At 41.7% G+C, this 13,782-nt stretch overlaps 1 protein-coding gene and 1 long non-coding RNA gene across 2 annotated transcripts in view; one reads left to right on the forward strand and one right to left on the reverse strand.

The window, feature by feature from the left end:
• The window catches only part of LOC308585351, a 77,113-nt gene extending 68,440 nt beyond the window's left edge, over nt 1-8,673 (forward strand). The window contains exon 3 of the long non-coding RNA XR_014007315.1: nt 8,537-8,673. This is a non-coding gene — a long non-coding RNA (uncharacterized lncRNA). The remainder of the gene's footprint in view (nt 1-8,536) is intronic.
• Nucleotides 694-13,782, reverse strand: part of BICC1 (BicC family RNA binding protein 1) — a gene marked incomplete at its 5' end in the record, with an annotated part of 107,585 nt that continues 94,496 nt past the window's right edge. Inside the window, 6 exons of the mRNA XM_081190813.1 lie at nt 694-4,154; nt 4,378-4,477; nt 7,728-7,888; nt 8,513-8,669; nt 11,540-11,694; nt 13,032-13,071. Of these exons, the coding sequence (XP_081046939.1) occupies nt 4,024-4,154; nt 4,378-4,477; nt 7,728-7,888; nt 8,513-8,669; nt 11,540-11,694; nt 13,032-13,071 (744 nt within the window). The 3' untranslated portion in view covers nt 694-4,023. The remainder of the gene's footprint in view (nt 4,155-4,377; nt 4,478-7,727; nt 7,889-8,512; nt 8,670-11,539; nt 11,695-13,031; nt 13,072-13,782) is intronic.

Here is a 13,782-nt window from a genome sequence, read left to right on the forward strand (position 1 = left end):
GACAGAAGCATCAGCTCTAAGCTGAGATAGTTGATGGTTACAGAACGTATTAGCTTCACTGGATCCAGTATTTTCTTTATAATGCAGTACTTCTCAAAGGCTGATTCATTTGCAGTGCTGTGGGAGCCTCTTCCTCTTAATGCAGCCGTAGCCTGTTCCAGAAATGTATGTGTGAAGACACCATATGGGTAAAATCAATGACGTGACTTTGTATGGGGTGAAACCATGCAAATCAGCCTGGCCAATGTGGTTCTACCAGAGCACAACAAGAGGAAATGGTTTCCATACCACTGTGGTAACATGAAAACTGACCCTTAAGAGAGATACATATGCAGTCAGAAGGAGACTGTCTTATAATGCTTTTATTGCAAGTTGAAGCTCTTGACATCCCATGACTGCAGAAGGGGGGCTGGGCTGGAAGACACAACTACAGAAAGCCACAAGGACAAATGTGGAGAACTCTATGTGTGACTACGGTTCCCAATGCATTTTTTTTAGGGGAAATGTTTATGCTCCATAATAAAAAGCTGCTTGAGATAAGCATGGGCAGGTTTGCCCATGTTTTTCTCTGGCTAAAACAGCCTCAAAGTCTCTAGCCCTTTTTCTTGTGGAAATAACAAGAAAAACAATGCAAGTGCTTAAAAAATAATAATCAATTGCTCAGCAAGAAACAAGTAGCTTCAAATCACTGGGTACACATAAACCTCCATTTTAATTTGATTAAAAACAATATTTTTATTCAATAACTCTAAACATCAAACATAATGTTACAAACAGACTTGGCTGTTTCGCATCATATCAAAAGCAACCGTAGACCCAGCCCTCAGCATAAAATCTCTGGTTATGGGCCTTAGTAGTGGATATTAAACTTGAATGCTTCCCCATTTCAAAGGTTGCCTACTGAAAGTTAGCCCACTGGGTCTGAGACTGGTTTGAACTCTGCTCCCACGGCAACGGAATAATTGACAGGGGGGGACAGGGTGCATTTGGACCATGTAATCCCTCGAACAGCACTCTGAAGCACTGTGTTCTCAGTGTGTACCACACACAGTTTCTGAACATATAGTTTGCACCCGTAAGGGCCAGTAGCTCATGGGTATTCTGCATTTGCAACCTTTTCCCCGCAAACTGTAAAGAAAAAGAAGGATGAGGTGACTGTTACTCACATGATGTGCCCCTTCACTTCAGAAGCACGATCAGCATTCTTTAGTAACTGTGCCTGTTGACAATACTCAGTTTAGGTTAGTCCTCACAGGGCCTAGAATTATTGAGAAGATAACAAGCATGTATTTGCTCTGACTTTGGGAGCAACCATTCCATGTTAAGAGAACACGAAATCACCTCTGGAATAAATCTGTGTAAAAGACGACAGACTACATTTCATAGGCAGTGTAACAAGGGGGTTATATAAATTTATTCTTTCATGTAACATTTGATTAGTTTGGAAAATTCCCATTTTTGAACGTTTAATTCCATCTTTCATTTATTTATTCTTTAAAAAAAATTCACTAAAAAGGACCCCTTCCCTCCCAAAATACAATCTGTATCTGCTCTATATTTACAGATAACTGGTCGCTATAAAGGCACAAAATTTAAAACTAACGTTTCAATATCTTTTTGTGCATAATACAATATTGACAATACTGAACATTGCATTGCCATATATCCCTTTTGTGGAATCAAAAGGAGTGAGAAAGTTGTTCTTCCAGTGTGGAATTTGTGTGTGTTGTGGGTGTGAGTGTGTAGCCCTATCGTTCTTATATCTGGGAAAATCTTCACTTCAGCATAGACCACAGCAGCTTAATTGCATCTTCCAAGTATAATACTGTCATAACACACATGGCATTTAAGTACAAACTGGAAAAAATATGCACAGATCTGTGGGGGGACAAATGCCTAATAAGGCGAGTGGTGGGAGGGTACAATGGCAGCCAAAAGAGACTGGCAGATAGGTGCTCATCCTAGTCTGAATTAACTCTGGCACAGATTAAACCAAGTTAGTTTTAAATTTTGGTAAAATCATTTCCATGGACAAGCCAAATTCCTGAACTACTAAGTGCTTAATTCTACACATGAGGAGACTCATACCAAAGGGCATATTCATGATTAAGAAGATAGTTCCTTTTAAGTATCAGGATCTCTATATTACAATGTGAACAGAAGTATGTGTTAAGTTTTGAGGCAGGACTAGCTGATTTCCAGGATAATACATAAGGCAACACACAGAAAAAGGCAACTACAGTTGAACATGCACTAATCTGGCCCGTGCTTTTTCAAACACTGGAGAAAGATCAGCAGCTATCTGAGTTGCAGTGAGAGGCTGATTAGCTATATAGCCATCACTGGAGATGGTTAGAATGAATGCCGGTGGGTAGCAGATTACAACTGCATTATCTACCATTAAAGGTTTGCTTTATGTGTGTTTTTCTTCGCCGTAGAAAACCATTATCCACAGAAAGTGTCAAAACTATTTCTCACCCCTGTTTTGCATATATAAAAAAAACAGCTACGGTAATTGGTTAAATCTAATGCCTTCGTTAAGAGTGGTTTGCAACCACCTTAAAGGGTTTGTACAATGTACATAAATAAGAAATTACAGTACAAGTAAGTTCACAATTTTTTCTATGGGAATGTTTTTCTTATTTCGATAAATTCATGTTTGGAAACATTGTATTGCATCGCCGAGAGGCACTTCATCCTATCCTTCACTTCATAAATTTATACCTAGTCATTTGCAAAAAGACAGAAATAGTATAACCAGATTTCTTGACCTTTCACAGTATAAGAACACGACTGTTAGCTCTATCCATGCGCAACACAGACTCTTTCTGGTGACAGTCAGTATGGATTTTTGGAAATAGCTCATCTCCAAACTCCATAGCTGACATCACAAACTTAAATCAACCAATAAAACAGATGTCATTGCAGCTATTTGATTTATGTTGATCTATTGCTGAATGAAGAGTCAATGTAAGCAATATTCTTGAAATAAATGCAACAGTGCTGTCTTGTCAAATGAAATTAATGCTCTCCTTAAACGAACAATTGCCCAGAGTTCTGGCATGATGAACTGCCTTCCATCCTCTATCAAAAACTTTAGGAGATCCGTTTAATTTCTTATGCACTGTAAAGTGTACAGATTCTAAAAAAATAAGACGTTTCCTATAAATAAAGTGTCCTTTAGTGGCAGTATATACTAAAATAGTCCTTTGCTTTGAGACGACCATTAAAATCAGTTTTAGCATTACAGGCAGCAGCTAAATAGGGATAACTGATGGCAATAAGGTTCATTTTGGTCTTTCATTGCATCTTTTACAGTGCACAAGCTTAACTGTAAGGTTTCTTCGAATGCCTCCCAAAAGCGAAAAGAAGGTTGAGTCCAACGCTAAGAGACCTGATTGTTGACGACTTCTCTACAGTTGTTTACAGGGGGGGGGGGGGAATAACCAAAATTTGATTTGCTAGTATGATTTATGGCAAAAGAATTTCATCTAATGTGGGAACATACCTGGCAAATGTTGATAAGTGCCAATACAATATTTTTTCCCCATGGAAATTGAAGAGGAAAACAATAAAATTTCCACAGGACAAGCAATCAGAACACGTAAAGTGCAGAAAGACCTCAATTAATCATTAAGCAGTACCAGAAATACCTTCTTGATAAAAACCACATGCTATGCCCCTCTGGCATCCCAGCCCTTCACTCTCCATTCAAATAAGTAAAAAAAAAAAATTTCAGTGCATACAATATAGTTATTATAAGTAATAAAATACTAAACAAAGAACCCTATATTATCATTATTGCAAATTCTGTCCAATCTACATGAGTAAAACATAATCCACATTTGGTGTTCAGAAAGAGACAAGTGTTCTCTTCCTTTTTTTTGGCACAGGTATTTGTGCAGAAGGCTTTGGTCCTTGGTACCTAAATTCCCAAAGTGCAGGGGGTTGTGTGCAGTGATGGCTGTCCACAGGATTGCCATGTCCATTTGTGCAGTCAACTGTGAGAGCCTCGACTTACTGCTACCAGCGGCCGCTCACACTAGCAATGTCCGAGTGAAACTGACGCGGCAGTCTTCCACTAGCGCCGCCTTCCAGGAACGAGGCACGGACATTGGAGGGGTCAAACAGTTTTCTTCGGTTTTTATTCAGTTCTGCGCATAGGAGGGGAGGGGGCAGGGAAGAAAAGAAAGAAAGAAAAAGCAGCTAAATAGGGATTAATTAAAAAAAAAGGTTTTTATGGTAAACAAATGCAGATTAAATCCATGCACATCAAGGAGGGTGAGATGTATTCTTGAGAGGTGACAACTCAAGCAAGCAAGGAAGACAGGAAAAACAAAGGGCTCTCATATGCACAAACAGTGCATTTTTGTTTACCTGAAATTGCAAGCAGCATTTTCCTTCGTGCACCAAAAGTAGTAATTCCGAGCTCTTTCAGATCCTGATCCGTGAGAGTGAGGAACGTCTGAAGATCAATCTGGAGAAAATACAAAATGTATACCCTAGTAATTCAAGATACAGAAGTCTCACAGTAAAGATTCAAAATGCATACTAAAGGGACTGGTATAGATAACTTCCCTGAAGAACTTTATTTTTATCATCCAAAGAGAAAACTGAGCAAGAACAGCATAGGGTAATCCTATGCTATGCCTACTCAGAAGTTAACCCCATCAAGTGCAATAGCACTCACTCCTAGGTAATTACACATATATAATGAAAGTATGATTTACAACCATGAAGAAGAAAAGATTATAGAAATGCCACAGTGCCACAGTTTTTCTTCATAGAGAAGCAGGTGTAAAGGGTGCTTTAATATGTACCCATAGTGCCTAAACACTGTTTGTGTGCTATAGCCACTATGCAAGTGGATCAGTTTCTGTTTACGTCTAGTGCAGGGAAGCAAACGTGATGCACTCCAGATGTTGTGGACCACAACTCCCGTCATTCCTGATCATTGACCATATTGGCTATGGCCGATAGGAGTGGTGGTGCAAAACATCTGGAAGGAACCACAATGGCTACCCTCTGTTCTAGCATCATGGGAGCAACCACAGAGGAGATGGGAACAGTACTATTAGAAGTGTGTGTAGGTCAAGACCTCAATGATGAAAAATGGGCTAAGAGATGAACGACCTCAACACCCTTTCTACCCTATCCGTACATTCCAAGATTGAGAAAATAAACCAACAAGCTGGGCAAGGAAACACTCTGTCTCAGTTCAAGCCTACCTGCTGATCAGCCATGGTGCTGCTGGACTGGATGGATTTGTCCATCCAATTTCATAGGGTCCTTACAGAAATTTCCTTTAATGCAATGCTAAATCTTTAAGATGGCAATGTATCTGTGCCTGATTTCTGTAACTAAATAATGCACTGTCTGTTTTACAGGAGTTTCCATGCAAGCTTTAAATTAACTCTTGCTCAATTCTAGTTTGTTAATGAGGGTGTGAAATCTCCGCTTACCCAAATTCTGTCTTACATGCATTACAAATGCCTGTCCCAGAAAAACAAAACAAAACAATGGCCTGGTTCACACAGCACAGTAAGTTGGTGTGCAACTTACAGTGTCCATGTGAACATGCTGGCTCCTGGAGAGGAACAGGTATCCTCTTTGCTTCTTGATGGGCTTCTTTGATTACTGCAGCTCAGCTGCTTAGCTTAGTGTGTTGCCTGGGATCAGTTAAGACTTCTCCTCTTTAACCAGGATTTGTAAAGCAAGCTTTGTCCTGTGGTTGCAGGTAGTAGTTAAGAATGCATATCCCTAACTATGAGCCCAGTTTCCAAAATGCCAGGTTAGCTGCTGTGCTGCACCAAGCTAAAAAGCCCGGGAGGAGGAAAGCAGCCACAATCTCCATCTTGGGAGCTAACACATCGGTGCTAAAAAATTATCTGACAGTGTTATGTGCTGCTGAATTGTTCATGTAAATAACGACGGGGTGAAAAGCAAGTTTCCAAGGGCATTCACATATCCAGCATCCTGAACACACATACGTGTGTATTCTCAAAGACATGTGAATTTCAGAATTTTCAGATGGTAAGCCATCAGATCTATACCACCAGATGGCACACCTCTTTGCAAGAAAGAAGGCCAGTAGCAATATTGAGTAGATGAGGGCAGGCTGGTAGACAGATGGCACAATTATATTCTAGTTTAACAAGCCAGGAGAGGCTCAAGATTTGGATGCTCACATGCAGTCCTTGGCTCCTGCTTCACTTATTTTGTGTGAGTGGGGAAACAAGCCAGAAATACACAGTTAACCATAGTTTATTATGTGCAAACTGAGAACTGTGGTTAATGGATTCCAAACAAGCCAGAATCATATGTCAAGTTTAAGTCATGGTTTCATATCCAGGCTTCTATGGAAGCCACTGACCACAGTTTCTCAGTTTGCATGTATCAGGAAGCTATGGTTAACTGCAGTTTCCTAGCTTGTTCCCCTGCTTTCATGAAGGGAGTGGAGGGGCAAAGCATCAGCAAAGCAGCTCACAAATATCCTGGTTTTAGTAAGGCAGAATTTGATATATGAGTGTGGCCAATGTACCTGAGCTGAAGATGGCCCACTCTTTTTGTAATTCAGTATGTCAAAAGATAATCCGCATAGGATTAGGTACTGCCACTCCAGGGTACAGTTGATAACATCATAGTTTCTGAGTACAATTTGAAGTGTTGGTGCTGACCTTTAAAGCCCTAAACACCCTCAGCCCTGTATATCTGAAGGAGCGTCTCCACCCCCATCGTTCAACCTGGACACTGAGATCAAGCACCGAGGGCCTTCTTGTGGTTCCCTCACTGTGAGAAGTGAAGCTACCAGGAACCAGGCAGAGGGGTTTTCTCGGTAGTGGCAGCCACCCTGTGGAACACCCTCCCATCAGATGTCAAGCAGATAAGTAACTATATAACCTTTAGAAGACATCTGAAGGTAGTCCAGTATAGGGTTTGATGTTTTATTATGTTATTATATATGTGTTGGAAGCCACCCAGAGTGGCTGGGACAACCCAGTCAGATGGGTGGGACACAAATAAATCATCATCATCATCAATATATCCTGTCTTTCCTTTCAAAGGAGACCAGTGGCTTTGCAGAGTTTTTGTGTAAGCCATGCCACAAAATACCAGATTTGTGTCCAGGCAATCAAAGTTTTGCTTCAATGAAAGCTGAATTCTGCGCCTTGTTCAAACTATGCACAGGGATAAAAGCTTACATTTTTCAATAACCATCACTGATAGTCAGCATGGTCAGTGTTCCAGGATCACGAGACCAACATGCTAGCTACCCATGTATCATGCTATCATGTTAGCTACCCATGCTTTAGTATGTTGAGCTGGGAAGCAGGCAGCACTATGCTGCAGAAGAGGCAAAGGCCTGATGACAACAGGCAGGGCCAGAGGCTCTCCTGTTTCTTATGTAGATGTGTCACAAGCCACTGACGCACGGTGTCACTCATGAAGCACTCATACAGCAAGTTGGATGCCAGGGCACTACAGAGCATGCGTCCACATATGCTTGCAAACACTGGAAACCAGAGTTGCTTCTCTCAGCACAGTGCTTTGAAAACACTTGAGGTTTGAAGCTAGCTATTCCTACATTCAAGGAATGAATATGTGGTCTTCACAGAATAGTAAATGAAAGCGCAGCAGATGGTAGCAATTGAGCGATTTAGTTTGGAAAGTAATCAAAACACTCTAGCAGGAACAACAAAAAAAAAATGCCTTTTCCAGACACTGACCTCTTGTTGCTGGAATATGTCTGTGTATTTGCCCAAACCCAGTTTGCTGAACAGCTCAGGCAGGTCAGATCCCTTAAATAGGCTGTTCAAGTTACAGCCATTGCTTCCTGTCAGCGAGGAGATGCAGTCCATGTAATTGCTGCTGCTGAGATAATGTTCAGCTGGAAGTTCAGAGAGGAAGTTCCTTTGAGTTTCCAAACATTTTGCATTTCACTTTTAAAAGATATCCCACTGAACTACTTAAACTGTGCATAAGCCGCTGTGACAGGTAGACTTTAAACCCCAGCCCACCCATAGGCAAATGATCAAGCTGTAATATTTTCATTGAAGTGCTACGAAAGAAAGCCAAAGATTGAAACTACATGTGGGGCTGCTCCTGAATAGGGCAGCCTTGCATTAACCCCCCCTTGATTTGTGTGCTTCAACTTACACAGCATCCTAAATGCTGACACTGAGCATTTGCTCATGATAGCAGCAGCAGCCAATCAATGATGTGGTGTTGGAAATATGGCAACACTCAATAGGGTGACATCAGGCCATGAAGTTGATTCACACATTCAAAGGAGAGACCCATGATTCAGGGCAGCCTTTTTCAGCAACCTGTCCCCACCGCCACACACCCAGTTTCTAACTCTGTCCTAGGATTTTAACACTTGCAATTAACAGGCTGAACTAAATAACCAACTTTGCTTCCGCTAGACTCAGGACAAAATTTTAGCCAAGCCACTGATAGTGCATGACAGAAGTCATGCTCAAGTTTAAAAAATAAAGCAGAAATTCATTACTTGATTTGTTTTGCTTCCTTTTAGGGCTGCCAATGGAAGAAACAAAGTCGCCAGGGGCTGCTGGGCCAATGCCATTGTGATCTCTCCAGTTATCAGAGTCGCTACCACTTCCTAGATGTTCCCGGCTGTTGGATCGCGAGAGAGACATTGATGAACCCTGCAAGAAAGATAAGAAGGAATAAGCATAACTTGAAAACTGGGAAAAGGCTCTTTATAAACATTAAATAATGGTCACCCTGAAATGACTTTTTTCTTTTCTTTTACAGGAGAGCACCCCTGTAGGGGAGCCACCCTAGGAAGGTGAGCAAGTGGAATAAGCCGAGATAAAGAGAGGAGGAGGAGAAAAAAGAGAGAATGGAGCACACCCTTTCTTGTTTAATCCCATTTCTCACTAGAGGAACAGGATGATTCCACATCAAGGAGAAGTGTAAACTATCAACCTCTGAAAGGTGATAGATGAGCATTTCTTGACATGGAAGAACACCCAGGCCTGAAGGGGTGCAGTTCAGCAAGGACTGCACTAGGATATATTGCTGAGTACTTACTTTGGGCTCTGGGGTCTTATTAAATACAAAAAAGCTTGCAACCAACAGGATTCTGTACTCACCGGCATATATGGAGGACACACTACCTTACTCAGCTCAGGACCTCAATACCTTAAGGACCATCTCTCCACATTCAAACTGACCTGGACCCTCTGTGCTTGTTATCTGAGGCCCTTTCTCTATGTCCCGCCTCCCTCAGAGCTTTGGAGGGTGAACACACAAGAACGGGTCTTTTTTGTGGTGGCTCCCCATCTGTGGAATGCTCTTCCCAGAGAGGCTTGCCTGGCACCTTCATTACATGTCTTTAGGTGCCAGGTGAAAACATCCCTCTTTACTCGGGCCTTCAGCCATGGTTGGTTAAATGTGTGGGTGGGTGCAGGTCCTAGGGGCTGTTGCTATAATCATTTTATTATCATGCTGTGTGTTATGTTTTTGTTATTATGCTGCATAAATTATTATGCTGCCCTGGGATCTTTGGATAAAGGGTGGTATATAAATCGAATAAATAAAAAAAGCAACAATAGTTATGCAATAAGCCAAGGTTGTGCCACCTAGTCATTCATTTTGGCAGTAGCTAATTACTGAAGCACATATCAATCACCAACATGGTTGTAATATGTTTGGCACCCTTTTCAACTCTATCCTCCCTTTTTATTGGGCTTGCTCCCATTTTTTGTAAGAGACATCTCAATAACTTTGGTTTTAGGGAAAGAAACTCATGATCTGTATCACAAGTAAACCTGTGAAGCTCTTTTTAAAAAAGAAAATGGCACCATCCTACTGCAACAGTGCCTCCACAGAGTCAGTCTTTAACTATGACCTGGAATGCTCCTCACCACACTGAGATTGTCATGTGATCCACTGGAGACTTTGTGACCACGCCCACACATTCCCAGAGTTCACTGATTAACTCCTGGGTTAATCATTTTGGAATCAATGATGTAAGGTACCGTGACAGAAGTGCTTTCTAATACCAATGGAAGTTCTGAAAACAGCCCAGTATAAGCAGGAAAACAAAGGGATCCATGGTTTTTATTTTGCCCACATGTCTCAAGCAAAGCAAAACAATGAGCGGCGGAGTCTCTGAAGAAATAGTTTACAGAGCAAGGAACCCAGGCTGTGGTTTGCTTCTGGGCTACAGCCAAGTGACTCAGAGACAGAAAACATTTTTAGTCTCCTAATAAACTCCTGTGAAAAAGGGAGACAAGTAAAATGGCTGGAAGATAATGTGAAACACACTAGACAAAATTTATCTGCTAAAAGTATATACGAGGAACAGCGTGCGCCAAACTAAACCTGTTCCTAAGGAAAATCCATTTTTATAATTTACATCCTATTCATAAGACGAGAAGACGGTTCACAAAAAAGCTTATATCTCATTTAATGCAATGTTTTGACTTTGCAAAAGAGAAAGCACAGTTTCTGCCATGGGTGTTTTCCACCTATCAGTTAGACACCTGAACAATAGACTTTCCACCCTGCCACTGTTAACACTGTCATGGGGGAATCCCTCACACCCCACTCCCCAGAAAATTCAAATGGCAGCAAAACCCATATACATTTGGTGTTGGTAAAGATCTGGCATCATATCTAAAGAGATGCTCCTTTATAAAGTTGAGTGTTTTGCAGTGTTACCACAATGAAAATTTGCTGTAGGAGGAGCACAATGCAGAAGACCTTGAAATGTTGAGAAAGGGAGCTGCATGACCACTCTTGCTTTCTCATCCCTCCTTGTCAACCAAGAGTACCACAGCTCTGCTACCAGGAAGCCACAGTAGATCATGACACTACAATCTCCTCTCCTTCATCTAGAAGCCACTGCAAAATGATTCCCTTTGGGAATCTGCATTGCACATGCCATGTAACTTAACCTCGTCCATGCTGGGATCCAGTTACCAACAGGCAGAATCTCTCCCCCACCCCCGGCTTTTTCCACTTTAGATTTCATAGGCCTTGAACCTTCAGTAATTATCTCCTGTGTCTTATTGTGAAAGCCACAAAGACAAGTTTTAAGTCCTTGTGAAGCCTGCAATTAGTTGCGACTGCATTCTAGAAAACAGGCCATTATGATTATTCATTCAAGCTAGAAATGAAAATACTTTTGCTTTGCAGACACTTGTACAAAAAAACGCAGGTGATCACCACCGACTACACTGGGGAATCTGCCACAGAGCTACAGCCTTGGATTGATCCCATGTGACTATTTTTACCCTTTTAACATCCACAGGACCACATTTCTCTAGTTCTTTGCTTGATGTACAGACTATGCTGAACCTGTTTTTAAAACTCAATAAAATTAACAGAGACTCCATAAATCAATGAAGAGTTAAACATGGAGAAGTCAAAGAACATGCCGCGTTGCACCTTCTTAAGATCTTGGAGCTTCAAGTTCGCTGCAAATTGGTACATATGTTCAAAGTTCAGGTGAGCGACCCCAGTTTCTTGCACGCATAGTAAAACTCATACTTGCAGTTTTGCATACCTCATAAGTTGTCGACATGGATGGTTTATAAGACACGTGGTTAGCTCTTCTCAATTCCTTGATTGTTTCGGCTGGCATTGATTTGGAGAAGCCAAGCCCGCTCCAGGTGTTTGTCGGTGTCCTCACCTCCGTAACAACTGGCTTCTTTAACATAGCTTAAAGAAAACAAAAGACAGCATACCCATAAGCATGAACCCTGTACGTTTTTGGATTAAAATGGCATCTTTCGGCCAAAACAGGTTGCTCTTAACTTTTGCTTCCCTCCACATATACTAAGATGGTGTGATGACCTCCAATCTTGTAGGGATTTATGATTCTGTATGTGTGAGGAGAAACCATGGAGCTCCAATAACACATAAAAGCTAAGTATCTTAGATATAATAATGTGTGCTGCGGGCATTTGTACATACATGCATGCACATCTCATTCCTTATAGAGAAGTTCTGGCATATATGGCAAAAGAAAGAGGGAGGCTATTTGGAAAAGTCCCAAGCCCTCCATGATGGAACGCTGTGTTGCTAATAATAATAATAATAATAATAATAATAATAATAATAATAATAATAATTTATTATTATACCCCGCCTATCTGGCTGGGTTTCCCTAGCCACTCTGGGCTGCTTCCAACCGAATATTAAAAACAATACAGCGTCAGACATTAAAAACTTCCCTAAACAGAGCCGCCTTCAGTAGTCTTTTAAAAGTAAAATAGTTGCTTATTGCCTTGACATCTGCTGGGAGGGCGTTCCACAGGGCAGGTGCCACTACTGAGAAGGCTCTCTCCCTGGTTCCCTGTAACCTCACTTCTCACAGCGAGGGAACCGCCAGAAGGCCCTTGGCACTGGACCTCAGTGTCCAGGCTGGATGATGGAGGTGGAGACGCTCCTTCAGGTATACAGGACCGAGTCCCACTTGCCAATGACTTCTGTGATCCTTCCACATATATTTTATATGGGTATTAGCCAGATGTGCATAATAATGTATGCACGCAGCACCCATTCCAACTGTGGTCACTTATCCTTAGAAATATGGAAGGCATTGAACCCCAACACTTTCCCCTGTGTTTACAGGATGCGCAGCCGGTTGGCAATCCCCTCCATCCAAGTTGCTGCAAAAAGGGGACGCATGCTAAGCATGATTATACAAGAGGGAAATGGTGCAGTAGCAGATGAGGCCTGTGTTTCTTGATAACAAAGTTCCCGATGAAACATGAGTATGTCATCCTTTCCAACCACCTGCCCCAAGACAAGTTTATTGTGGACCAAGAAGTTTCAAGTTTACAGTGTTCTTCTCCCACACTGTAACAGCAGAACCAGAGATTTTATGCACAGAGAAGTTTGGATTGCAAAACATGTTGTCTACGATACAGCTTCTCGATTTGAGCAACCAAGCCAGCCAAATCTCAAGGCAGCAGGGGAGGGATGCATGAACCCTTTCATTGCTCAGCTACCAAACAGATATATATGCTGCAAGTCACAGTTGTCCCACATACCTTTGGTTGCTAATAGCTTCTTCTGTTCATAGTCAAATGCCTAAAAATGAAACACACAGAAGGCAGCTTAATCACTGCTCTCACTAAATGTCATGCCAGTACTCTGCTCTCCAAGCCACAAAGATTTTGATCACGGTCCATAAGTTTGTCTAGGGGGAACACTAAGCACTGAACAACAATGTGCCAGCAAGTCCAATTAACATTTGATATACTTAAAACTTTCACTTAAAACCAGCTAATTAGGGCTGTAAATAGCTTTGTAGTTATTCCTAAACCTTCACCCAATCTACTATTTTCAAACACAGCCTCTTTTTCCAAGGTATTCGGAGTTTGGTTCTCTGAACTAAAAATTGCTTCTTCGCCATGTGATTACTGCTGCAGGAGCACTGAAAAACGTCTGCATGCCGAGTTTTGCTTTGGTCACCAAGTTCCATCACCAAGTTACCACAGTGTGAGCTCCAACCCCCTTGGGGTAGATTGGCTGCCTGCTTTTTCCTGCCATATTCATAATGGGACATCCTTTTGCAATTATGGACTAGGCATATGTGGACTGGGACAGGCAGAATCCTTCTTAGGGTGGAATTTTAATTGTGTGCATTTTAAGAAGGCTCTCTCTCTCTCTCTCTCTGACACACACACACACACACACACAGAGAGAGAGAGAGAGAGAGAGAGAGAGAGAGAGAGAGAGAGAGTGTTATAAGGGCTGAAGGAGCCAGAATAATTGGAGTCCAGATCTGGCCACTTCCTG

Source organism: Podarcis bocagei (genome assembly GCF_964188305.1).
Source record: "Podarcis bocagei genome assembly, chromosome: 4".
Lineage (NCBI taxonomy): Eukaryota > Metazoa > Chordata > Lepidosauria > Squamata > Lacertidae > Podarcis > Podarcis bocagei.